At 43.3% G+C, this 27,394-nt stretch overlaps 1 protein-coding gene across 2 annotated transcripts in view; it reads left to right on the top strand.

Moving 5' to 3' along the window:
* Positions 1–27,394, top strand: part of pde3b (phosphodiesterase 3B) — a 42,920-nt gene that overhangs the window by 11,107 nt on the left and 4,419 nt on the right. The window contains exons 2-12 of one of the 2 annotated variants that reach the window (XM_076728889.1): positions 18,034–18,084; positions 18,843–19,091; positions 19,330–19,481; positions 21,528–21,628; positions 21,740–21,971; positions 22,075–22,166; positions 22,644–22,810; positions 23,060–23,194; positions 23,594–23,705; positions 23,852–23,965; positions 25,350–25,549. In XM_076728889.1, coding sequence (XP_076585004.1) covers positions 18,034–18,084; positions 18,843–19,091; positions 19,330–19,481; positions 21,528–21,628; positions 21,740–21,971; positions 22,075–22,166; positions 22,644–22,810; positions 23,060–23,194; positions 23,594–23,705; positions 23,852–23,965; positions 25,350–25,549 — 1,605 coding nt within the window. The remainder of the gene's footprint in view (positions 1–18,033; positions 18,085–18,842; positions 19,092–19,329; positions 19,482–21,527; positions 21,629–21,739; positions 21,972–22,074; positions 22,167–22,643; positions 22,811–23,059; positions 23,195–23,593; positions 23,706–23,851; positions 23,966–25,349; positions 25,550–27,394) is intronic. The other variant, XM_076728899.1, reaches the window with a different exon arrangement.

The raw sequence follows: 27,394 nt of genomic DNA on the forward strand, positions 1-27,394 counted from the left end.
AGAGTCCCTGTTTTTTATGTGCGAAAAGTTCGACAGCAGTGACGCAGTCCGTTACCGGCCTGTCGACAGCAGAAGACAGTCATGTCTGCTGCATCTGTGCTCTGAAGACAGTGATGTAAGTTATTATGGCTGATGCAGGCTGCTGCTGGAGATAAACCAGCACTAGCAGAGACTGGGGGGTCTATGGGCAGAGATAGGTGTTTGCAGCAGTCGTATGGAGCTCGCTGATGGCACAGCGAGTGAGCAGAGGGCGCAGGGTTTTAATCGCACACCCCCTCTGCAGCGAACGCACACTGCGCTGTTCAGATACAGTCAGGCCTCTGGCCCACCCTAGATTGTTATTGCGCCCCTGCGACGGCCTTGACGTGATGTGCTCATGAGAGTTCATCAGAGTGATATTCAGAGCTGAAAGGCCTGATGGGTAGTGGTTTAGTGGCCAAAGAGACTTTCCTTTAAGCAGAAGACCAGGTCACACTAGTGAAACTGTGTCGGTTGGCTGAATTCCCCTCAGCTCCGTGGGCACACCTGAGGCTGTGAAGCAAAGATGAATGTCTTTATTCAATAGAGAGACACTGCATGAACGTATTTATACACTGTTAAAACTTTGAAAAGTCGTCTCCTAATAATTCTGCAATGCATGGGATTGCTCGCTGCAGTGTGACCCTCCTTTGTCCTCATCTCTCCCAACCCTGTATCAGAGGATCAACTGGATCAGCAGTGGACTTGATGCCACATATCAACAGCAGGCACCCTGGCATGGCACCATAGGCACGGGGCATTAGGCACTGGCTGCTCGGCTGCAGACGGCAGTAGTTGGCTGGGGGTAGGCATGGATTAAAGATGCAGCATTTGCGTCATAGGTAAACTCTACCGAGCGCAGTGATCATAAAGAAAGTTTTGTGTTACTGTTGCTAAGTGATCAGAAAAGTCAGGCACATGAGCTATTTGTGCAAGTCGCAAAAAAACACAGGCTTGAAGCGAACTAAGAAGAGAAGATGCACATTTGGTGCATTTGTGGGCTAGCCTTTAGCTCTAACAGTTGTTTCCTTTCTCCTTTCCTTTATGCCTTTATCAGTGGCAACAGCTACAAGCCACGTGTTGACAAGAGGTGCAGAACAGGCATGTTATTGTTCACTAAATGAGACTCCAAATGTGGACTCCAGACTACAAATGCACCAAAGGCTAGTTAAACCACCATCATTATGCTCAATATTAAGGTCATTTCATTATCATGTTTTTTTCTAGATGCGTGCTTGTGTGCAGTTATAGTTATTATTGCATGAGGGTTTGAGCGTAAAGAGTAAAGTGAGTTTAAATGATTTATTCTCGCATAGAAAAAGCCACATTAATCACAGTCCACCTGTTATTAAGAACGGGCTGAAGCATCAGTATGGCCACTAATCAGCTTTAATTGTTTGTCGAAGCAAAGATTTGCTGAAACTGTGCCGCCCCACCAGAGGCTAAAAGTGTCACAGAGGCAGTCCGTTAAGCTGTGTGTACAGTGACGATCATTTATCACGTTTTGGACACATTAATAGGCAGCCCTCGCAGATATTGCAGTGAATGTAACTGTTAGCTTGTCATGGAGCAAGAGAGCAGTGAGAGAAACAAGCTAAAGGTCACATTCAGGAGGACATTCAGGCAACGCTGTTCTCCAGAACAGACCTCGAACGGCAACTACAGCTGCAGTGAAGTGATTGAAGTCCATATTACTGTGTGTGTGTTGTTGTTATTGTATATATCACAATACTGCAGATAATTGATTAGGATCCAGTGTGTCAAATGCTTCATCAAAACAACCCACAGTCATTTAAAAACTGTCAAAAGTAGTTGTAAAAAAGGCTTTTAGGTTGTTACTTCACAGAGCAGAATGAGGATCAAATTTCCATTTTCTGGCTCTCCCTTTACTTTACTCTTACACCTATTTTGCACTATTGCTCATATCCTTATAGGAGTATTTACTTAATTTCTGAACTTCTCCAGCAGAGCCTCAACATGTTAATACCTGGAACTTCGAAGTTCGGCCCAAAAAAAGACTGCGTACTACACGAATCTTGGTAAACTGGGCACGTGTAGGCCTCACCTTTGCTCTCCTTAACTCTGTTTAGTAAACCCATCTCAGGTTTGTTTGTGTGACTCTGACTCATCTGACATTCAGCCACTGTCTCAGGTGATGTAGGCAGCGCTCGCCGGCCTCCAACTTTATACTTACAGATGTAAAATGCTGATCTCTGGTGGTTCCAGCATTATGTTCTGACCCGCACTCCGTCACCACCGCCTGCTGAGTCTGCTCATTCCTAAGATGGGATATTGAGGGGAAAGTAACTGAAGACCCCAGCCTCTCTGAGAGCCACCTTTCCTGCCTGGTGACACAGTGTTTAAACTGCTAACTGTGTGATGTACAGAAGTGTAGATTTGTAAAGAAAGAAGACAAATATATTCAGGGTCATTTGCAACCACGGTTACATATTAGTCCACTTTATTACGACATTTTTCTTCCTTCATTTGTCACATTAGTTTTTAACAGTCATTCAGGATGGGTTTCGTGCACTTAGTTTAATGGGCAGTGCTGGCTCGGGGATTTATGTTGGTTGAATGCATCAGTAGCAGAAGATAAGCATCTACAAATAAATTAGATATCCTGTGCTCAGTTGTTGAAATAGGAATCATGTGACCGCTGCATCCTGTGATGAAGGCCACCCCCCCAAATAGCCTCCCTGAAATGCTTTTGTGCTATTATATTTAAATTCGGATATTATGGATGCAGTATTTTTTAAAGGTAGGAAGGAAAGTGTTTTTTTTCCTGTTGTGGAGCAGTGACGAACTTTCTGTTCAAGCTTTACGGTATTATTTTTGTTGAAGTGCTTGTGGTTAAAACATTGATGCATGTCTACTTTGCCTTATGTAATACAGAGTGTTGTACAGATTTACAGCATCATTTCATGAAATTCACTTCTTGTATTTCTTGAACTCAGCCGGTCTTCCTCCTTTGATTCATAAAACTTGTGGCCTCGCTGTCCTCGGCTCTCTGTTTTCAGCAGGTTCTCCATATTTGCCTCTGAGAACACACTGGCCTCATGGCAGGATGACAGCCTCACTTCATTATGTGTGCGCTAAACACCGGGGACTCCACGATGTGAAATACCGAAACACCCCACCCCTCTACCAAGCCGGGGTGAATTATTCTCCTGAAACATCAAATTGTTGCTTTTGGAAGTTGCAGCAAAAGACGTTTTTCGGCCTCTTGTGCTGCTCTAGGATTTAGTCCCTGACCTGTTACAGTGCTGCAGACTATCAGCAGGCTCGCTGTAGAAGTATGCCCACACAGTGGAGTGTGTTGGCCATTGTCTGGCCATACCAAGGGAAGCAGATTGTTGCACACTCGTGGGTAATTGCCTCACACTGAAGAAGGGCGTTTGGCCTGAAACATCTGTGCTGAATAAAATGACCAAACTGGAGAACAGTTTTGGACGTTTTGTCATTCAGAAATGTCCAGAATATCCAGGAATGTATGATTTTTTATTTTATTCTCAAAGGTTTGAATAGAAAACAGTGATGGCGTTCAGACTCATATACATTGACCTTAAACCTGCATTGTTAGGTTTTTGGCCACTTGAGGGCAGAAGTACTGCTAAACCAACATGCAGACACGCTGTTTTGACATATTATGGCCTTGTAAAGTTGTAATGCTAAATGTGTTAGCAGGTACCGACATACACATCCAGCAGACTGAAGGAAACATTGTTATCTCATGAGTCGTTTTTGTGATATCAGTGTAATATTCACTTCACCTTCTATCCCTGGTTTGGTCTCCACCAGCTCCTGACAAAAGCGTCTCTGTATTTCCGTTCCTACATGTTTCACTTTCTTCAGTTGCCAGACTTGTTTGTCTGGTGATTGGCAGGTGGCGTCCAGTGGTTGTCGTCAGAGCTTTTTGGCAGACAACTGCTTCCTGCTGCAGCTGGAAAAACGGAGGTTGATGAGAAGGGACTGAACCATACAGGAAATATGCAGCTTTAAAACCAAAATATTGACCTAAAAGAGGCTAAACACTCGCTCTGGATTCGTGTGTGTGAGTGTATTGATGAATTATATTTACAGCTACTTAATTTCCGATCTTGTACCACTTAACAAAGTTTCTGCAGGACGTCACACGTCATAATAATGATGTCCAGTAGTGGTGGAACAGAATGTGGTTGATCCGTACCGACCGCTTTAGCCATCATAGTGTGAAGTACAGTTTTACTGCCATGGTTACTTTTTAATTCTCTAAATCTGGATGCAGAGCTGCAGTGAAACGATAGACGAAATTGTGATGTTTCAAGCTACTTTGGCAATATCTGCTGCCTTCCTTCCCTTCGCCACAGCACCACAGAGCAGCTCCAGTCTCTTTACTGGTCTGTGGCACAGTAGCCGTCAGTGTTGATAGGCTCGTGGAACTGGACATTGAGCGAGACTGCAGAGTGATGCTTACAGACAGAGAGAGGAAGACACGAGAGCCAAAAATTCATTCAATGCTAAAAAAAAAAAACCTGGAAGCTGTTCGGCTTCTTGAGAAGTACATGGAGGAGCCCTGTATGAAGCTGACCTTTACCTCTGTGAGCCAACGCAGGCCTTCACAGCACCATCAGCAGAGTGGGCTGCTACATGCCCTTTGTTGCTGTGGAGCACACAAACAGACTCTGTCAATGAATTTGCCTTTTAAGAGTGTATTGAATTTGGGTAAATTACTCTCATCCTGTGCAGCCGTAAGTTATTTAAGCATGTTCTCAAATATGTTGAGCAACAACTAGACAGACAGATGTTGAGGCTCGTCAGAGTGGTCCATTACATTTACCTTCAACTTGACAAGTGTACAGCTGTAAGCTTCTTCAGCTGTTTTTGATTTAACCCTGCTGTCACCTCCGCTTTAATTGCAGCTTTGTGAACGTGATACGTAGTGTAGAAATGAGACGCAGCCCACAGCCAGCGTTCGTCACTTACTTGTAAATGATTTACTTAACACACAATTTCTGTTGTAGTGTTTTCTCACTGTTCTTTGTGTCTGTCTATACTTCCCTGTTAACTCCTCCTCCTCCTCCCACCACTCGGCTCTGATGGATGGCGTTTGTGTTCACATGCTTGTTATTGGCCAGAGCTCCAGGGCTCAGGCGTTAGGTTGTGTTTATGAGAGGAGCCTGCTCTGATTCCATGATAAAACCAGATGTTCCCTTACAAGGCTTCGAGCCTCCCTCATCGAGCTCTCATGTCCATATCAGGTATAACCTTCCTGTTGTACTCAGGCCTCCCTGCCTCCAAACTATAGCTTGGTGTCGGGCTCCACAGTGGTCAAAAAAGGTTGCGTGTGAAGGACGTACATAACATGTTTGCACTTTGATAGTAAGACGCAGTTAGAATATGCAGCTTTTCAGAATGTCATAATATCTGACACACTTGAGCTTATAAAGACCACAATAACACAACAGTTTCTGTTTTTCTGTGACATAACAGGGGTCGTTTGATTTACATACATTTCACATTTGACAAGTCGGTGTGAGTGTTTGGCATTTTTGCTTGAGAAATGACTTCAACAATGAATTGATTCGGAAAAAAGTTGCCCATTTGTTTCCTGTTAATCACCTAATCACTTCAGCGCTGAATTCTACATGAATTAACAGCTTGGCGTGTAGCCTATCAGCACGTCCAACATGTTCCCCGCCTGTCTTTTTCAATGAAGGCTCAGCACAGAAAACGTGGTGCAGCTGCCATGACCACTTATATACTGAAGGTTTAGAAGAATCAGAACGTGAAGTGAAATGTCACAGCAAATCGCCGTCCTATTCATGTAACAGATTGTAGCCACGCTGCTATCAGATTGGCTCCGTGTTAACATACTGAAGGCCTATCAGATGCCAAAACACCAGACGGCAGGTGATAAGACTATGATATGATAGACTATTGTGACGTACACGCCAGAAGTATGCTGTCCGCATTGCAAAGTAATCTACCTGGAATGTGCGCTCGCACATGTTCGATTGCAGAAGTCGGTGTGTTGCTGTATGACGTCACATTGGATTGTTGTCAAAGTGGAGCCGGGTTCAGCGTTTTCACCGGGCTGCCCTGTGTTGTTTGTGCCCGACCCACTGAAATGAATGAGGAGGCTGCAGTTTTTGACACAGTGCTGTTGTTGGTCTAAACATGGCATTAGAGTTTCAAGCAATTGGGAGTAAAATGACAGTCAGTAAGATCTGTGTTCTTCTTCATCCTTATTTTTGCTGATCTTATCTTATTTCATGCTGATTTTTTTTACCCCCTGTCTTATTTTTACCATTATTATAGAATAAGTTTCATTCTTCACCTTATTTCCCATTCATTTTCTATCCCTGTTTTTATGTTCATTCAGACTTTCTTTAACATGAAGCACTTGGTGCATGCCATGTCTCTGCTGTAAACACTTCGAGCTGCAGCTCTTGTATGAAAGGTGCTATACGGGCCGAGTTTTTAATTATTATTATTAGTGCAAGATCCCATGTGCCTGTGAATGGTTGTGAAACGTACGCGCAGACAAAAAGCCGTGCAGCCAGAGACTTGTATGACACCTCCATCTGTGCAGGATGCAAGATTCTTGCCTTGGACAGTAAAGCCGGCAGATCTCGGGCTGCATGGGCACAGTTTCAGCAGAAAACACTGGTGCTGAGATCACCTTTGTCCCCTGGCATATATCGAGTCTTTGAAAACTTTAAAACCAGCCTTTTTGCTAATATAGGAAGAGGGAAATACAGCTGCAAGAAAAGGCAAGCAAAACAGAGAGAGCAGTCGGGGGCAGATCTGGTTACTTATTGTAACTTAATAAACAGCTGCTTAAATGTTTTTGATGACATATGAAGCCCTTGTCAGGCTCCGATAGTACATTCTGTGCGTCACAAGGTCGGTGGTGCTTTTAATAATTACTTGTGTTAACACTGGGTAAACCGGGGATATTTATATGAACCTGCAGATCAGCAAATCAATGTCAGCAGAAAGGACTTTGAGAAGTACTATTCAGAGTATTTACACTTGGGCTCTGTGCCACCACTCTCCAAAGGTCATACGTGCCTATATTCTTGCCAGTCTCTTGTGATAGCCGTGAATTGCTGCGTTCCAGGTCGACAGAAAATTTAAGCTCAGATAAAATGGAACGTGCATACATAGCTTGCGCTGCAGACTGCCTGCAACTATTTATAGGGGCATGATTTACTGAATGGTTTCCAGTAAATGTGGTGCCAAAGTCAAGCACGGATTAAATCCCTTTGCGTGGTTTTGTTGTGTAAAATTGTCGTCCTGTGAGTTGTAAAAAGGGCAAATTCTAATCTCGTTTTACTTGATCTGAAGCTCACGTCGAGGACGGCCTGTTTGCAGTCAGCAATTTAAATGTCATTTATGGCACAGCTGAACACTCTTAATAAATACACATTTTAAATATTTGTGTCCTACATGGACACTTAAGACCTGCAGTGAACCCGCAGTATATATATCTGAGCAGCAGCTTAGCTGTGAATGTAAGGGACACCGATTCAAACAGCATGTCCAAACAAATCCTGAGTAAATGTTCGCTACCTTCTACTCAGTTTGTACAATTCCAAATATTTTTTTCAGCATTTCTGATTTACTACGTACCGGAATTAAAAGAAAAGGTCTAAAAACAGTTTCACCTGTTTTTCTTTTTATGGTTTTGTAGGTCTTAGAAACACTGCAAGTGTTGTGCAGGCTGTGTTTTGCCAGCATTGGCAGCTGCCCACTGAGTTTTGGTGTTGAGTACAATCAAAAAGTTATAGGCCGTTTGAGCATGAAACACACCATTGTGGGGAAAAAGTTCATCATTGACGTACGAGGGTTGACCTTACTCGGATTGACTCACTTAATCTGCGTGAGTCAATGCTGACAGTTTGTGTCTTGTTCAGCCACACATGTCTCGTCAACACAAAACACCTCGTCTCTCACCTCTCCGCTCCTCCAAAGTCACCGGGGTGTGATAGCAGACATGTCTCTTTGTTATGGCTGTTATATTTGTTGTCTATGAGAGGGCTGAGTTAATGATCAACAGTCAGCATCACCAGAACGTCACACATTTAACTTAAATTATCATTAGAGCTACCCGGCTGAAAGATTATGCTTTAAAATGCTAATATTGCTTCATAATTCTGCTGGAGTTTTAGGAGAAAGACAAAGCTAAAGTTGCATGAATTAGGAAAAACAGAACAGGTCTTTTAAATTAGATAATGTCTTGCTGGAAAATGAGTGCTTCTGTGTTTTCGCGCTGCACAGACGCATCCAGCTTTTCTCTGCCGTTCGTGCTGCTTCTCCTGCACATCAAGCATGGCAGACGCCAAGTTGCTGCTGCCCCATTTCTGCAGAAAAGGCTCCATCATGACCTCTTTGGCTTTCCTCCCACTGGTGTTCATGTATGAGGCTCGGCGCGCTCTGCTGTCATTTTTTTTTTTGGGCGCTGTGGCTGATTCCATTTCTGTTTTCATTGTTCGCTTCGTGGCTGGGACGCAGTGTGAAGCAATGCAAATCTCCCAGGAGTGTGCTGTGACTCCTCTGTGAGGCGGTCTGAGAACTTCTTCTTCTCTGCTTTTTTTAACCTGAGGAGATAGAGCTGAGTGATTAACCAGTGTTTTATCAAAAATCAGACCTGGTGTTGTGAGCTTTGATGGAATGGCTTTGCATGCTTTCTTGCATGTTTTCTTGTCAGTATCACTGTTAGTCGGACTGGTTGATACAACCCTAAAATAATATCACGATATTTCAGATTATTTGTGCGCAACAATACGACAAAATACAGAGCACACTGCCAAAGGTTCGGCGATGCTATGTTGAGTTTGTCTGCTCGGTTCAGATCTCAGAATAGCTGCTGAGCTCTCCTTGTGTGATTTTTGGCTCTCCTCGCACTCAACCGGGTGCTTCTGCTTGAGATGGTGAACTAAATTTATCTATCACCCTTTCGTTGCAACAGTAACCAAACCGCTTCCACACTACAGTCGTCGCTCCCCTTTCTGGAACTGACTCCTCCACCGTGGAGCCTGTGGCAATGCTCCCTTTGCTTTCAGTCATGTGTGAAACGGCATGAAGTCGGAATACTGCCATTGTCACGACATTCATTTTTGCTATCATGTCATTGTGAATGATATGGCACACCCCTACTTAGAGTACCTCATGTCAAAACCTCTGAACTGTCCCTGCAGATGAGCCTTTCGGAGGAACAGTGGCTGCTGTAGCCATAAGTGCCAATATCAGAATAGTACACAACAAAATCTATTTAAGGTTTGCTAACATTAGCTAACATTAGCCACCATAAGCTACGGGTCATACCAGATCATAGACTCCCTCAGTGTTTTGAGTCGAAGGGCGTGTTTTGTTGCTTCTATTTTCAACTTTTTCATTTGTCAGTCACTATTTCTTCTTTCAAAAAGTTACACAGTCTCCCTTTAACGTCACCCACAAGCAGCACACCTGAAGAGATGGTGTGCAGAAAGGGTTTTTTATGAAGTGTCTGTGATAAATTCCTCTTGTGAGCTCACTGGTAATAAGAATGCTTTGCTGACAGACTTCCAGGTCAGTCCAGAACGGACTCTGGAATCCTTTGAGTCATCATCTGCATTGATAAGCATCTTGGAGCGCATGACGTCTCAAACTTTTGTTGTGGCAGGTTGAGTTCCTTTTTTTTTTTTTCTTCTTTAACAATGCTTTCCTTTCCAACAGCTGTAACAGAAGGTGCTGACAATCTTATTGCTCAATCTTGTTGCTTGTCCCATGTGTTGATCTTTTAAAGCATTTTCTACAACACAATGCACCCAAACAAAGATAAAGTACTTTATCATGGAAACAGTCTATTCAATGCCGAGAACCACAAGTGACCTCAAAAGGTTAAGTAAAATGAATAGATGGGTATAAATGGCTCATTTCTTGTGCGTCACACTAACTGTTAAATATGTGTGAACCCAACTGTGGTAGCTGGTTTGATTTACAATGAAAACAGCTTACCTCTTTTAAAAGGTGAAAAAATAATAAAATCCAATTTTCAAAAGTAAAAGTAAAAAAAAAGTGATGATTAGTCTGAAGCTTTGTTCAATCGATACAGCTCATCCTGATCAGATTATCTATATTCTTGGCCTTCTTCTCTTTCTGGAGGATGCTAAAGTGATCCAAGGTCAGCTGAGGGATCCAGTGAATACAACAATGTGGTGGGTCTGCTGGGACCTTTGAGTATCTTCCGTGCTTTCTCCTGAAACGAGGACACACCTGCAGCCTGAGTGAGCCTCCAAGTGTTTTCACCGCAACCCATGATTTCCGCCTCCCTCAAAACAAGCTTTGGGAGCTGAAATCAGACTTTCAGTAGACGCTCACCTCTCAGCTCCATGTCCGCTGGACTTGTCCGGTCTGACACCCTTGACGAAATAATTGGGAAGGAGCGCCATCAAACTTTGTTTAGCACAAATAATGTTCATGCCACTTATCAAAAGGTTCATGGTGCACAGTTGTAACTCTTCCACTCAGTTTTTTTTTTTTTTTTTTTTTTTGGTCAGCTTTGTTCTGGTCCATTTGCTTTTTTTCTGGGGACACAGCTGGCTGACAAATTCACAGCAGCCAGGAAGCAGACAGCAACTGCTATCGTCCATGCTTCAAAGGAGTTAGTGGGCGTTTTCTATAGGCTGTGTGCTATGCTTCTCCTGACTCATGTAAACAAAACGGCATAGTAAAACCACTCGCTACGCCCCTGAGATAGAAGATGAGAGAGCTGTGTAGGCCTCTCGTCCTGCTGCAACCTTTGCTGACGTGAACCAGACAGGCTAGGATGTTAAATTAATGTTTTAGCTGATTAATTGTTTGTTTTTTTTTCAAAAATCCTGCAGCTGTTTTTAGATTTAGTCCTGAGATCAAATGGTCTTGCGAGCTTTCGTCAGATTTAGTTGAACAGATGAACATAACCTTGATCTTGTTGCATTTCTCCAGATCTCACTTATCACAAAAAGTCTCATTATGCTGCTTTGTCTTGCATGTGATTTAATGCCACCACAGTTTTCTTACTGAGGACTAGTTGCCTGTATTTAAATGCTCTTTACTCTCTGCTGACTATCTACATGTATACAATCCAGAAAACCCTTCACACTAAGAACAACAGCTATGGCTGCTGGAGAGAGACAAAGGCCAGGCGGGATTAGGAAAGTTGTGTCTCTGTGTCTTGCATTGTGACAAAGGTGGTTTTATGACCTTGAGCTGGGTGTGTCTTATTTTGTGGATGAAGGCATGAACCTAGAAGAAGTTTTCAAAGCCTGTATTACAAGATGGCAATCACCCAGTGTTTGTTTACTTCACAGGTTGGCAATAAGCATGCTGTCCTCATGTAATGTGACATGATGCTGGGATGTGAAGAGGAAACAAATGGAGTTTTCTCCATTTTCTAGGGAACTGATTTCACACTGTATCATAGCAGCTCTGAGCGATCGTGTCATAGGGTGAAAATTCACCAGCAGACAATGTGAAATAGTTTTATGAATGCAATTTTGTGGGTGGTTTAATGAAACATGTCTGTGCCACTGACACAGATCAGCTGTCTATAATGACACTAAGAGGAGCAAAATACCAAAAGCTGTGCTCATCTGTCCTCTTAGTTCTTCGTTCAACACTCTTTTTCAGATGGGAGAGTCCGTGCTCCCTCTGTGCGTAGCTCCTCCGCCGTCGATGCAGCGTTGCTACCTTGTTAGCCTCATGTAGCATATGGTGTCAAGTAACCTAATGCCATACAACTACTGCACACTGGATTGTTGTTGCCTGGCCAGTGACCTGAGCTACATTGTGCTGCAGATCAGCTTTTCTTAAAGTATCACATGGCATGTGATTAGCAATTGATATTACAACTCCGATTCTAAAAAAGAAACAGAAAACAGAGTGGAATCATTTGCTAATCAGCTTCATTCATTTTTGTAAATATCTGCTTGTTCTGAATTTGATTCAGCAACATGCTTCAAACAAGTTGGCTCATTAAAATATTTATTAGGTGATATCAGAGAGTACTGCAGAGAAATGTTGGCTTTCACTCGCCATGATTAAGGAGAAATGCACCTGTCATGTTTGTGAAGGTGGTCTTGTTGATGTCTGAATGAAGTCGGTGTTTATTTTTAACTGAATAGAATTAGGCTTTAGGTCAGTGACAGAAGGCAAACAAGCATCACTGATCAACTTAAAAATAGGTTTGCAGCTTTAACAGCTTTTGTTAACAGTAAACTGTAACTGGGAAAGGCCCCAACATGTGCCTTTCCTCAAACAGGAAGTTCCAGAACTCCCTTTAAAAATCTGCCAGTTTAAGTTGTGCTTCGCTCGGGGCAAACATGATACAGCACATAAAACACAGTGTGGAAGCCTTCAGTGTTTGATACTTGATGCTTTCCGCCGCACCGTTTGCTGTCTTTACCTCAGCATCTTCTGATTGATCACTGCACATTTTTGCTGAAAATTGCTGCTCTGTATGTAAACAAACACCAATTCCTGACAAGTACAGCGCCTCAGCCGCGTGACGGGATCCCAAGCCTGTTTCGTGCTCCTCATGACGTCTCCCCGTTGAGCTGGCTTCTGTAAATACCCAGAAAATTTTCCACCATGAAAATCTTCAGCACCATTTAGAAACATTTTACTTTATTGGGTGAAATCGGTGGTGTAGTTTCTCTCGGGTTGAGATGGGGACTTTAAAGCTGAGGGGCCAGTTGTTTACTGTTGTGTCTGACAATCGACACAGCGAGGGGCTTTAAGGGGCAACGTGCTGTAGAAAAAGGCTGCGGCAGCTAATGAAATGTTATCGTTGTACATGTATTGAGATGACACTGAAAAAATGTGAGTTTTACAGTTGTGATAGTACAACAGCGGGTTTAATTTCTTTGTTTAAGTTGCTCCTTCGTGTGCATGCGTGTGCGCGGCGAACTATTTTTGCAACCAGACTAACGAGATATGAAACAGCTCGTTCGTGCCTCGGATGGTTGGAATTCTTAACATTTCTTTGGTTGTGTTTGTTTTTTTTTAAATTCAGTGGATTGGTGTCAAATAGGTCAAATACCACGGAGTGTAAAAGAGGCAGATCTCGCCGTAGAAGCACTCCAGATGCTGGCTTTTGCAGGGCCGAGCAACACCGGTCCAGTGAAGTGGTAGATGAGTGTGAAAGAGAGGGATGACATTTTGCACGAGCTCCTTTCCCCAGTCAAAGAATTTTCCATGGTCCTGCCAGGTTGCCCTGACAACACCAGTGACGGCCATTGGCGGGCCAGCCATCTGGAGGACCGTGAGTCTTCCCGTCGGGCCTGCTGACCCGTGGGCTGGTGGTGAGCCAAGCAACACAGATGCAAAAAGATTTTTACAAGTCTTTGGTCCTGTAGATCGTCTGGCTGCTTGCAGAGGGAGGAAGTGCTGCGTCTCTCCCCAACGTTCGCGGCCAACTGCTGAGTCGGGTCGTACTTTTTGTCTCATATCGAGCAATTAATGGGCATGATGGCGTACCTCGTGCAGCGTTGCTACAATGCTAGCTACGTTTTAAGTATTTCTTTGATATATTGTGGTGAAACAGAAGTTTGAGTTGAAAACTTGAGTATATGTTTAAGATAATTGTCACATTCGGTTTTATTTAAGTTTCCGAACTTTTTTTAAAATCAGGCTCGTATTTTTATTTCCACTGTCATTTTGCTGGGAGGCATCGTGCCAAAAATAAGTGGTCACGTGTCCTTGTTGTGTATTAAGCTTTATTTTATTTTGGGTAATGACCACAAACCCTGTTAATGTTGAGCTCCAGTAATGCTGCTGGATGTTAAAGAGGCACCACTGTTAGCATGTTGTTCACTGCTTTCAGGCTCACAAACACACGACTCTCGCACTCTGTCCATCACTGATGTCACACCTTTTAGTTTTGTTTTCACTTGGTGTGTTTAGCGGAGTGTATCAGTCCCAGTCTTCTTGTCACTTAAAGATATCTTAACCACTTCCATATAATTGAAGTTGTTTGACCTTGGTTGTCAGTAACTTCCTCATCTTTGATATGGGGTTAATGTAAGTTCACTGTTGCACTTGTTTTCTTTTTTCATAACCTTTTGTGTGTTTATCAGAGACAACCTGTAAGGAAAGTGGAGGCAGGTTAACTCTTAATCATTATTACCAAACAAAATGTTATCACCAGTGATAAGTTGGAAATGTGCAACCGTGCAAAGAGTTTATGCAACTTTTAGGGATTTCTGTTTGATTGTTGAAATCAATCTCAATATTAACACAAAAGGCACTTTGTGGGAAAAAGAAAATGTTGCAGCTCTAGTGTGTTTGATAGTATGGCTCTGTTTTATGTGCGTTAGAGTGGAGGAATCATCTTTGTAGTGAGTCAGTCTGGGTCAAAAGTTCAGAGACGGTTTTTTAATCCCAGTCTGCTTCTTCCCTCAGCCGCCTCAGCTGCTGGCCTCCCATCAGCTAACACTGCCTGAGCTCCGGCTCCGTGCTTCAGCCTCAGCCATACACTCGCAGCTCAAGCTATGTGCGACCAGCAGGACACATACTCACACACAGACACAGACACACACACACACACACACACACACACACTCTTCAGACCTCTCATCTGGTTCGCTCTCTTTCCTGAACGGGCTGAAAAGATTCGAGCCAGCCTGTGCTTTCTCTTCCTCTCTCTGTATCATCTTTTCCTCCTGTGCGTGTCTTGACAGCCAGAGCCCTGTCCTCATTATCAGCGTGTGCATGTGCAGAGGGCTGCTGACGGTGTGTGTATGTGTGTGTCGCTGCAGACTGACGTCAGCAGTGCCCTGCTCCTCTCCATACAAATGCCCTGCCCGCCTGCCCGCCTGCCTGCCTGCCATTGATATCTTTTCTCTGTCCCCCCACACTCTTATTAGCATGTTTTTATCAGTTCTAGCACCTCATAGCGTAGCTAATATGACACGCAGGTGTAACAAACCGGCCATCTAATAGCTTGCACGGGTTTATTGAGCCCAGTTAGGAAATATTTACGACTTGTCCCATGTTGAATAAGTGTGTCTATGTGAAGTGTTATTTTTATGTGTACTTTATTTTTCCCGTGCCTTTAAATGCACGTTGCATTGTGGTTTTTTTTTTTTTTTTTTTCCGTGTTTGTTTTGTATCTACATGATCATGCAGCTGTGCATAAATATAATTATTAACATTCTGGAAATGCCTGCACCATAAATTATCTCCATACACATGCACTGGTAGGTGTGCGCACAGTGTTACACAGAATGTACAGACGAGCTACATCTGTGCCTTTGTGTTTTTATGTACGCAGTAAAGTGAAGTTCACAAGTAAAGTATGTGCGTAGTAGGGAAAGTATTTAACAGGTGGGCAGTCTGAGATTGCTGCAGACATGTCCTCATATTCTCTATGTAAATTAGCTGTTGCAAAAATGTCCCCACATAATCAGGATATTTACAGTCCTCATTTTAAATAGTAGTTTGGGTTTATGATCGTGATTCATATTTATATCACATCATGTAGATTTGCGTCCCAAACCTTTAAGCTAAATTGTGGAAGTAAAGGTAGCAATGCTACAATGTAAAAATACTCCACTAGAAGTAAAAGTCATGCATTCAGTATTTTATTGAAGTAAAAGGAGAATCAAGGCGAATTATTTAGTATTATTAGATTGACATGCAAACAGCAATTTAATGGTAGTATAACTCCTTTATTCTCAAATCTTAGTCTGCGAGGTAACTAGTAACTAAAGCCATCACACATATATTCGATACATCAAAAATTCAGCGCAGTTGAGTAGAAGTATGAATATGTGTGTAGATTTAAATACTGAAAGTGCAAAGTATTTGTGCCTCAGTGAACTTTGTTTCACATTTGCACCTGAAAGTCTCAGAGGTGAGAAACAATGCAAAGTGTTTTGCGGTGTGCGTGTGTGCGTGTGTGTGTGTGCGTGTGCGTGCGTGCGTGCGTGCGTGTGTGTGTGTGTGTGTGTGTCTGCATGCATGCATGTGTGCACAGGTGTCTTTCAGTGTCAGCAGCTGAGTTGTGTCTCTGTGTGTCTCTGCCCTCATGCACACATGTTTTCATAACATCACTGAACAAAATATCTTATGTCCATTGAAAGATTTTAATCTCATCACTTGCAGAAGGCCCTCACTGTGCATAAGCGGTGGCTTGGCACGCGCTTTAATGGCGGTGGCGGCGGCGGTGGTGGTAGTGGCCATTTAACCAGCTTTTCCTGTTTCTGTGCCATGTGAGAGCCATTTTTACCTGTTTGTGCACAGATCGTGCAGAGGTAAAGAGCATAATGTAATACTATATTGCGCGACACATTGCGTGTGTCACTGGGTGTGTGATCGAGCAGGTCAGTAGAAAATGGAATCGTCACCAAAACACGATCCTTAGGTTGAGTTAAATGAATCCCAGCGCACATCGTATGTGGTGTCAACTTCTTTCTTTTAATCTCTGCCTGTAGTCCTCTGTCCTTTGCTCTCCATCTTCTCCTTAATGGCATCCTGTCCTTCAGCTTTTACCCGTCTCCCTCTCCGTTTCAGCCCGTCTGTGTTTCTCCGTAAACAAGCAGAAGGCCAACAACTCTGTCCTCCGGCCGTCTCCCGCCATCCCGTTGCCATGGTGTATGGAGCATTGTTTGCCGGCCTCTATGTCGGGTTGCCATGGCAGGGCTTATTTGCCATATTAAATGTTTGGCAGCATTGTACAGATGCTGATGACAAACACCCAACATCCCACTTTGATCAATGAAACGGTTACTGATTAGAGGAGCTGGGATGGAGCCACTGATCTATTTAACAACCTTTAGTTGTAGCTCTCATGCACTGTATATATTACACACACGTATAAAATAAAATAAAAACTAGTAGAAAAGTAGTTTTGCCACTTAAATGTGTTGCTATAATAGTTTTCTTTTTAGATTAAAAACCTTCAAGCTCTTGAAAATTGACATTAAAATTGATAAAGTGAGTTTATTTCACTAAATAAATGATACTGTCTTACTGAAGTTGTTGTTGCTGCAGTGTAAATGCTTTTCACATGTTTGAATGCGACACGATGTTCTTTGATTATTCCTGACGATGTGATGACTATCTATGGCTGAAGAAGGACACACAGTATGAGGGTGTGTGTTCACGTGTTCGGTGGAGGTGCTTCTCAGACGGGGCTTTATCCTCTGTGTCTCTCCCCCTTGTGGTGTGGGGTGACACAGCATGGTGGCTTTTTAAAAGAAGATTCTGTATTTCTCCCCGTTAAAGCCTGAGCGGACATGTAAATCAATGTTATTTTGTCAGGTTTATCAGAAATGTTTTCAGTTGTTGTGCTGTCTAAAGTAATAGATTCCAGTGCTTCAGTGTGCTCTGAAAAATTTAAATACATGTTAAGAAAATCAGTGCAAAAGCATCACTGGACTGTAACAAACAGTTAATTTGTATAGTAAGTAATTCATTTCTATCACATTTGTTTTGTATTCATGCTTGAGCTTTCGGATTAGCCTATTTCAGGTCCAGCAACTTTGTGTTACACGACCTGAAGCAACTTTGACTGCACACCGCTGTAACGTGTGAGAGCTCCTGTTTGGTTACCAACAGATAGTGTAGCAATGCTGCTGATTGACGTAGTTGAAGCCAGATAAGATCTCATAGCTGCATTGTCGACGCACTGTGGTGGTTTTAGTGGTTTGCTTTTCTTCTTTTGCTTTCAGTGAAAGGCCTCCTCCGTCTGCTGTGAGCGAGGCAGTGTGCGTTAGCATACCTGGAGTAGACAGTGCATCACGCGGCGCAGGAAATCCTTAATGTAAACTGTTACTACACTGTGTGTTTAGATAACAAGCAGAAAAGACTAGCAGTTACCAGCTAGCTGCTGACCTGCCAGTGCCCTTACTGAAAAGTCATGAGACAGTGGGCTGAAAGTGGAGCATAGGTCACAGCCTGGGCTCTCTCCACGTATAATACATTTCATCTTCTCTGTTATGCACAAACACACATGCAGTGATGGGCTTTGACTGACAGCTGATGTGTCTCTCTTGTGTTTTTCAGATGATCTTGTGGGACTGGGATCTGAAACACTGGTACAAACCGCAGTATCAGGTCAGTACTGTCCTTCATTCAGCTCGCATGTTTTGAGAGTTGAAGGTGCATGTGCACGGTTCATTCATTCATTCAGATAACACACCGATAATACCCACCACCAGAGGCTGTCTATAAGCCACCTTTGGTGGTATTTTTGGTGGGGCAAGATACACATTGTGTAAAACCTGGCCTACAGTGACCCTGGAGTCATTGTCATGCCACATTCTATCTAACTCAGACTTTATTTGAACTGTTTGTGTAATCTATTGAAGAATTTAGCTCGAACTGACCAAAAACCACTATTTGTTCCTGTTAGATGGGGTCAAGCCAGCCAGAACATTTCCCCTCATGAAACCTGCCCAAAAAAAGCAAAGAGTACACCTATTTTGTTCTACACTGCTTTAACAATTTATAGGATCTCACTTCAGGTATTAGCATGGCGCTACACACAGCTCATCTGGGCTCTGGACGTGGTGTGTTTTCCTCCCAGTAGACTGTAGTTGTCCTTGTAACTGTTTCTATTGTGCAAGAGTCTTGACTAATGAGGTGGGAGAAGAAGTTAGGGTACCACTTTATATGAAGGTACACATATTCACCATTAACTAGCTGCTTATGAGCATGCTTATAAGCAGCATAATAGCTTTATAATGCCTTATTCTTCATGACCATATTCTACAAATACTAGGCCACTGGTTTTCCCTCAATAACCTTCTAATTTCTGCTTATTGATAGTAAGGAAGTTGTGCTCTGACAGTGCCTTTGTCCGCACATGGCAGGGTGCAGTGAGTGGCAACGGCGTGGATCTTTCGGTCATCAACGAGGCCAGGAACCTGGTGTCAGACCTGCTGATGGACTCGTCTCTGTCACCGCACACCATCTCAGCACTGCGCAGCGTCTCCAGCCTCATGGGCACATTCTCAGGCTCGTGCCGGCCCAAGGTCAACCCCTTCACCCCCTTCCCGGGGTTCTACCCCTGCGACGAGGTGGAGGACTGCGCAGAGAGGAGCGACAGGAAAACCATTAAGGTGGGCACAAGCAGTAAAACTGTGGATTGCAAAGTGACGCCATTCACATGTTTGACTGGCTGGACGACATGTTGTGTTTCCACATGGCGCTGACTAAGTGTTTGTGCTGTTGCCAGTCTGAACGCGGCCTTCCTTCACGGATGCTCGTAGCTTTTTTTTATTCGTGGAACATGACCAGCATCTTGACTCTGTGTATAAAACACACATCTATACTGGAAAGACTTCCTCTCTCCATCAGGGTTTGAGCAGCAGGAACAGCCTCCCCACCCCTCAGCCCAGGCGGAGCTCCACCTCCTCCTCGTGCTCCATTCTCCCTCCTCTCGACTCCTCCTCTTCGCGCTGGGAACGCAACAATGGCAAGAGACCCCACCCTGACCTCAACTTGACCAGGTACGAACACAAGCTGTACACACACACAAAGGCCATACTTTGCCCTCAATCTGCCCGACTTTGATTCAGATTAATGGCTGTTCTTGTGAGATCTGAATAATACAACTGAACTCCAGCTTGGGCCTCCTCAGGAGGCCCAGCAGCACCTGCGTGGTCATGGTTTTTTTTGGTCATTCTGAAAAGAGGTATGAATGGGCCTTAGCGAGTTCTAAAAAAAAGCAAAGAATCGGCGTCATTATAAAAATAGTAATAGAAATAGTACACTTCACAGGAAACCAGGTCAACTGTGTATAATGCAGTTTTATTGAAAGGACCAGGTGTGAAATGTGGATCACGCTTGGTTTTGAATAGAGACGACAGATTTGTTTATATAATAATATTGTTCCCTCCAGTTTACCTTCTGTCCTTTTACATCCCTCGTCGTCTCACTACACACCCACATCATGCTGCAGTATATCACAGCTATGTCGTCTTATCACTAAACAAAGATTTTCTACTCATCAAGTCGCCTCATGTTTCCTCTGCTTGGGTGTTACTTTTATAGCCAGGACAGAAAACATTGGTTGTACTGTCTGTCTGATTTGAAACAATAAATGATCGTAAAAAGCAAAAGTTATTCTACCCTTTTGTAAACATGCCACTCTCTTATCTTTAGGACTTGTCACTGTCCACACTGTGAGGAGGTAACGTTCATATTTAGACTCGTGAACAAAAAACAGCTGCTTGCAGGTTTGGTCTGCTGCCACTGTTGTTTTCAAGCTGTTTGGGTGAGACTGGAAAGGACAAAGTTAAGTAGCTAATGCACAAATTATGCATTCGGGTCATCCACAAACTGGCGAGAAGTTGTGTTGTGTTGTGTTGTGTTGTGTTGTGTTGTGTTGTGTTGTGTTGTGTTGTGTTGTGTCGTGTCGTGTGGTGTCGTGTCACTTCCTTTCATTGTGTTTATGCAGACGTCAGAATGTACCTGTGAACCCTGTGTGAGTTTCTGCTTGTGCAGAGAAACCAAAAGCAGAAGGAGCTGTTGACGTGTCACGCTGTCGTCTCTTCTCTGAGTAAAAACAAAGTCTCAGATCCACATTTCACACAATCAGAGAATGAGTTTTACTGCGTTATAATAAGAATAACACCCGTCGTTCACACGCATCGAGAAGAAACAGGTTACGCAGTGTTCAGTTCACCTGAGCAATAAACTTGCTGTGAACGCTGGAGTGTAGTTTCTATATGTGTCCACAGGATGGCAGTAGGTGATCGGCTGTGTTGGCTGATGAGCCTCTTCGTTGAAGATCATCATGTTCTCTTTGTAATTGACATCTTCGATGACTGACTTGGATTGTGTAGCCTTGTGCTGTCGTGCTTTGTGCACAAGATGAGGCTTCAGAGTGTTCCTTACACAACCTTAAAAAGTTAATAAATAATACAGAATTTGATTCATTCATTCATTCATCTTCTATACCCGCGTATCCCTTTCGGGGTTGCGGGGGGCTGGAGCCTATCCCAGCTGGCAATGGGTGAGAGGCGGGGTACACCCTGAACTGGTCGCCAGCCGATTGCAGGGCACAGAATTTGATCATTTGCTAATCCTTTTTCACACACACTCAATTAAAAACAATGCAAAAACAATATACTTAATGTTTGACCTCATCAGCTTCATTGATTTTCTATCTGCTTATACTGAATCTGAAGCAGCAACATGTTTCAAAAAGTTTGGGACAGGAGCAACTAAAGACTGGGAAAGTTGTGGAATGCTCCAAAAACACCTGTTTGGAACATTCCACAGGTAAACAGGCTCATTGGAAACAGGTGATAGTATCATAATTGGGTATGAAAGGGGCATCCTGGAAAGGCTCAGTCGTTCACAAGCGATAATGGAGAGAGGTTCACTACTATAGGGAATTCATGATTGTAGAAAGGATGTTAGTACATGGGCTCAGGAACACTTTGTAAAACCATTGTCTGGAATCTGGGTTTCATCTGTTCAAGCAGTATGCAAAGAGTTAAAAGTTCTGCTTCAGAGCAGGTGTTGAATATATGTGTTTTGTGCTCCAGCCCAGGTCTGCCTAATGGGCCCAATGCAAACCTGCTCACCATTCCCAAGCAGAGATCTTCCTCTGTTACCCTCACCTACCATGCAGGGCCCAGGAGAGCAGGTGAGACTTATCTGTAAGACGTCCCAAAGACACTACATTTTGATTAATTGCTCGTGCTTTGACTGAATCTCATGCCTCTCTCTGCTCCCGCACTCCCTCCGTCCTCTCCAGGCACGTCTCCGAGCCTGAGCCCAGTCACCTCGCCAAGCCACGGTCCTCTCCCCGTAGGCACAGGTTCTTCATCGTCCCTTGTCACTCGACCACCTGTGGAGTTCCCAGACACCGCTGACTTCCTGACAAAGCCGAGTGTCAACCTGAACCTGCACAAGCCCTTGGGCTATACCCTCAGCTCACCTGATTTCCAGCAGGCCTTCCGGAGCTCCACCTTCCCTCTGTGCACCAGGTGAGACCTGCACGACTGAAGTGGCTACTGTGTCTTTTATGTTAGTGGATATAACAACGCTGCAACTGGTCTTGTCTATGATTGTTGTCTCTGTCTATTCCAGCTGTGGTCGTCAGATGCTCAAGGGAGTTTCCAGCGGTGATGCAGGGGAATCTCACCAACCATTCAGCAGTGAGGCTCAACGCAGGCGCTCAGGTACATACACTTACCTTTAATGCACAGGATACAGTTTCATGCAAAAGTGGCCACAGACAATCTTGATCAGCTCTATTGTAAGGAGAAACAGCTTTTTGGGGGTTAATGCTGCCCTCTGCTGGACTCCAACATAAATGCAGGTTGATGCACGCACGTACCTTTGCCTTGTTCCAAATAAGGACTGTATTATAAAACTTGAATTAAATGTCATTTATGTTGACTTTTACATCGAAAATCATTTTAGATGTCTCGTAGATAGATAGTTTAGGGAAGTCATATTTTTTTAAATGAGCCAAAGATATCATCTCCACTCTGTTCCAGTATAATTCTGATGCTTTCTGCAGTGTATTCATTTCATTCACTTTAAAATTCAAACACATGAAAGCAACACAAAAAAAAAAAAAAAAGATTCATGCAGGTGTACCTGTATCCATAAATACTCATGGCTGTCCAATCACTGTGCCCTTGTGCGTGCAGCAGGTGAGGGGCTGGAGTACGCAGGAGAGCCTCTGATCAGGGAGGAGAGCGTGGAGGTGGAGGTGTCCGGGGACGGGAGGCTGGACGTTGCGGGAAACCAGGGTGACGAGGAGGAGGAGGAGAAGGAGAAGAGCCCGAGCACAGACCAGCAGACTCAGGAATCAGAGGTGTGCTTGATCAGAGGGCTTCTGTCAACAGCATGAATGTGCAGACAGGGACTCTATTTTTACTGATAAAGACTTGGACATGTGGTTTCTTTGAAAGTTGGATCCTCAAACATCTTACAGATATTCTTTGATTAGTGTAGTCTGTGGGTGAGAATTCATTTTTCTGCATAGTGGATGTTTGTGCGGGTTTCTAACTTGTTTCAGTCTGTGCTAATCTCTGCAATTTGTGCATTTTGTGATGGTCTCCAGGGTGAGCAGGAGTTCAAACTAGATCCTATGCTGGAGGACCATGACTCTGTCATGGAGAGGATGAACACCTGGAACTTCCAGATCTTTGACCTGGTGGACAGAACGGGAGGGAAGACCGGAAGGATACTCAGTTATGTTAGTACAACCAGCAACCAATCATGTCCTGTAGCTGTAGCAGCGTGTGTTGGTCTGTCCACCTCTGATAAATCTCTTAAGAAAAGGCAAACAGTTCTGTTAAGTGGGTTTAATGATCAGCACAGCCTGTAGGGCCTTTAAAAAATATCTGTTGTTCATAGAATGAAAACAGTATACAGGTGGAGACTTAAATAATGGCCAATCAAATTTACAGTTTCCTAAAGAGACCTGTTCTAGATAAGTGTCGAGCCACCGATGTACAGCAATGCAACTGTAAATACACTTCATGTTGATGCATAATGATGAAGTTATTTTAATTCTCCACTCAACGTCAGCGATGCAGCTGCTTGTCTCGGGTTCTGATTGGTGTGTCAGTAAAGCCGGCTTGTGTTTCCACAGGTGACGTACGCACTTTTCCAGGACACGTGTCTGTTTGAGATTTTCAAGATCCCTGTGAGAGAGTTCATGACATACTTCTGTGCCCTGGAAAATGGCTACAGGGACATTCCCTGTGAGTGTTACACTGTGCAGTCTTCAGAAGTTATTTTTGTGTTTTATCCCAGGATGTTCATGTGTATTATTGGATGAGTTAAGTAGCTATTGCGTATTATTGCTGGTGTACATGGCGACTAATGCAACTGTTCTGTTTCCAAACAGATCATAACCGGGTCCACGCTACTGATGTGCTCCATGCTGTCTGGTACCTGACCACTCGACCAATCCCCGGATTCCAGCAGATCCACAGTGAGCATGTGACAGGAAGTGACACAGGTGGGCTCGTAAACTCATCAGTCACAGATGGTTGTCACAGTTTGCGGGACTCGGGTTATAATCCGCACAAATGGCTGCACAGCCGTCACTTTAGTCTAAAAGCATGAGTGCGTCATTTAATCTGTGGCGTTTAGTGGCCGGTGTCACACAGTTTGAGCAGTCTGAGGGGCTTTTATCATTCAGTCTCAGCTCACATTAAGGCATGAAAGCCTTCACACAGTAACTGTCCTCAATGGACTTCTCAGATGATCAATAATAAAAAAAAAAGCTCACGTGTTGATAAGGAATCATATCTGCAAAATGAAACAGAACAGGAAAACACCCCCCTGAACATGGTTAGTCTATGTTATATTTCACAAAATAATCTTAGAAATAAAGTTTTTGATTGACTCAACTTGAGGAAAATGTGATTCGGTCAAGCTTTCCTCCTGAGAATAAACACTAATAATTGGATTTCCCGAAAAAAGAAAAATTCTCGTCACCTACTGTCCGAGGTTTTAAGAGATAAAACTTTATTGATCTGACGCGATGGAAAATGTACTTGTTACAGCCGCAAGAATAAAAACAAGAGGCAGAAAAAGAACAAATAGACAACAAAACGGATACAAAATGATGTATATATGTACATTATATACAAAAGAGTATAAAAAAATACAAATACTGCATTGTGAGAACAAAAATTTTAATTGCACATGAGTAAGTTATAAAAAATAAAATACAGAAACTTTGTACTATTTCACGGTAGAAAAATATATAACAGTAAAAAATATATACGCACAGTAAATATATGTAATATTGCAGAAGTTGCGCAGATGTAATGGATATTAGCTAATGTTAACATAGATAATGGAGTAAATGAAGAAGATAAAGAAGAGTTTGCATTTAATGATCATTATTTGTTAATTTCGTGGTTGCTTGTCAGAAACACACTGACATCAAAAAACTCTGATTTTGTTTGTGGCTTTCAGAAGTTCCTTCTTTTATTGGATTTGGCTTTTACTCTGCAGAACACAGATGGTTTGGTTTAAAATGCAGAGATTCCCGGGTTCGTCTCTGCAGATGATATTTTAACGTCATTAGAAATTACCTGAGGCTTATCCACTGACGTCTTCCCTCTGAGGCCAGAACAGCTGTCATTTGATAAGAGGGGACAGAGAGACGGGGATGAGCAAGTCTGGCAGTGACGCGAGAAACTCAGCAAAACAGTGAATACATGAGAAAAGATCAGGGTGTGTGTGTGTGTGTGTGTGTGTGTATATTCAACTGCTCAGACTTTGAAGGTTTTACTGACTTGTTGAAAAGCTATAATTGTAACCTGATTGTCGATGATTTCCCATCACGGTGACATTCATTGACATCCATCTCATCTGTTGTCATGTTCCAGATTCAGATAGTGGGATCTCTCCGGGCAGGATATCCTACGCCTCCTCCAAAAGCTCCTCGATTTCAGATGACAGCTACGGCTGCCTGGCCTGGAACATACCCGCCCTGGAGCTCATGGCCCTTTATGTAGCAGCTGCAATGCACGACTATGACCACCCCGGTCGCACAAATGCCTTTCTAGTAGCCACTAATGCACCTCAGGTAACCTGCAGCATTTATTGGTACTTGACAGTGTTGTGGATTGCATGGCCACGCTTATTTCTGCTCAGCGGGACACATAAACACACTCATGTTTATAGAAACAAAGGATCAGATGTTCAAAACATGGGTTTATCCAAAGTGACATTTCACTGCAAATGTTGAAAACTGATACGTAGTATAAATACAAACGGTCCACAAGTAACTGAAGGCGTGAGCCTAACTTCCCCTCATAATCTCACACTGTATTGACGGCCCCTTACCGTAACCCTACACACTCAATAAGATGATGACACCATGAACATTGGTCCTGGACTTTGTGCACATGAACAATCCTGGACGTGTTGGATGTCAGATTTGCTTTTCAAGCCGGTCACCTCCGTGCTGAACTGATTTACATGAGTTTTTTCCTTCTTTCTTTTGTAAATCCTCTTTAAATTGGCAACCAGTTTGCCGGTGAGCACTTTTCTCTGGTATTCGTGTGCATTCTTGCCCTATTATTGCCCAAGCTTTCCACAGAACAAACGGAAAGGAATAAAGAGCATCCTCCATGGATAATAGTGAAATAATCTAATATTCTGAACCCTGCCTTTGCTGCAGTATCAGCAGTATTCAGCCCTTTGTGTGTACTTTCCTCAGTTATCCACTCCACGGTGAGGGTCAGTGTTTGCAACGTGCCTTCTAACAGGGATATTTGTCCTCTCAAGACCAACAGACCAAATGCAAATATCACGACTGACGTCTTGGCCCAGAGACAAGCCTTGTGTACAAACACAAAACTGCATGGCTGTGTCTCTGCACTAGTGACAGAGTCTGTCTGAGTGGCCCCTGCTCTGTTTTTTTCCTGTGCCTCCACCCAATCACAGAAACCAGCACAAATAATCATCAGTGATCAACCTGCACGTGCAAACATCCACAGATGCACAGAACCGGCTGCCTGCATATCCTGTGCTTTTTCTTTGAATCATTACACATTCATTTTTCGCTTTGTAAGACTTCAGCTGCCTCACGTTGCATTTGTGGAACTAAAACCAGTTCGCTGGAAGTGCTGCTTTGTCCTCATGTGTTAGTATCCTACAGAAACGCTGTCTTCGGTTTTACAGTTAATCTTTAACTTCACAGTCAACATTTTCATTTTCCTTACATGTCTTTTCCTTAGCATGCTCCATAGCTTCATAATGCTAACTTAGCACAGTATCACTCAAACACACAAGTCTTTCATGATTGAGACAAACATGCAAGAAAGGAATAAGTCGGAGTTAAATTCTGTCTACAGACTCAATCTCAAATGATATTCTGTATAAGATTAACTCCACACCACATGGCTTAGTTAAGCCAATTGTGCTCTCTCATTGTGGTCAGTTATGTAAAGGAGGGATGAAGAGGTTAACTGCACGCCCCAGTTTAAATATTGTGTTTTTACAACATGTCCAGTGATAGCACTCACACTGTCTGGGTTTTGTCCCAGTCCCAGGAGAGTGGGTTAAAGGAAATGAGAGGAGACCCTGAACCTATTGATTGCTAATGATGTGGACAACCACCACATCTGTTAAAAGGATCTTTTAAGCCTTTCGTGGCGTCTAATGTCCCCGTCACTGCTTTTAACCCACTTCTCCCTTCAGCTATACTTGAGCTTGAGCCTGTTACATTTCTACTTTCATAACTAAATGCCCTCGTGTCCTTTTTATCTCACTTATTGAGTGCTTGCTATTTTTGAACCCATTAGAAATTGTGTAACACGTATGCAGACGTGTTATGTAAGCACATTTATCACTGACATTCAGAGGAAATTGTAGGAATCTTCTTAGCGCGTCATCTTTACCCGCTCTCACCACTTGGCTTTTCCCT

The sequence above is a fragment of the Chaetodon auriga genome, chromosome 1 (genome assembly GCF_051107435.1).
Source record: "Chaetodon auriga isolate fChaAug3 chromosome 1, fChaAug3.hap1, whole genome shotgun sequence".
Lineage (NCBI taxonomy): Eukaryota > Metazoa > Chordata > Actinopteri > Chaetodontiformes > Chaetodontidae > Chaetodon > Chaetodon auriga.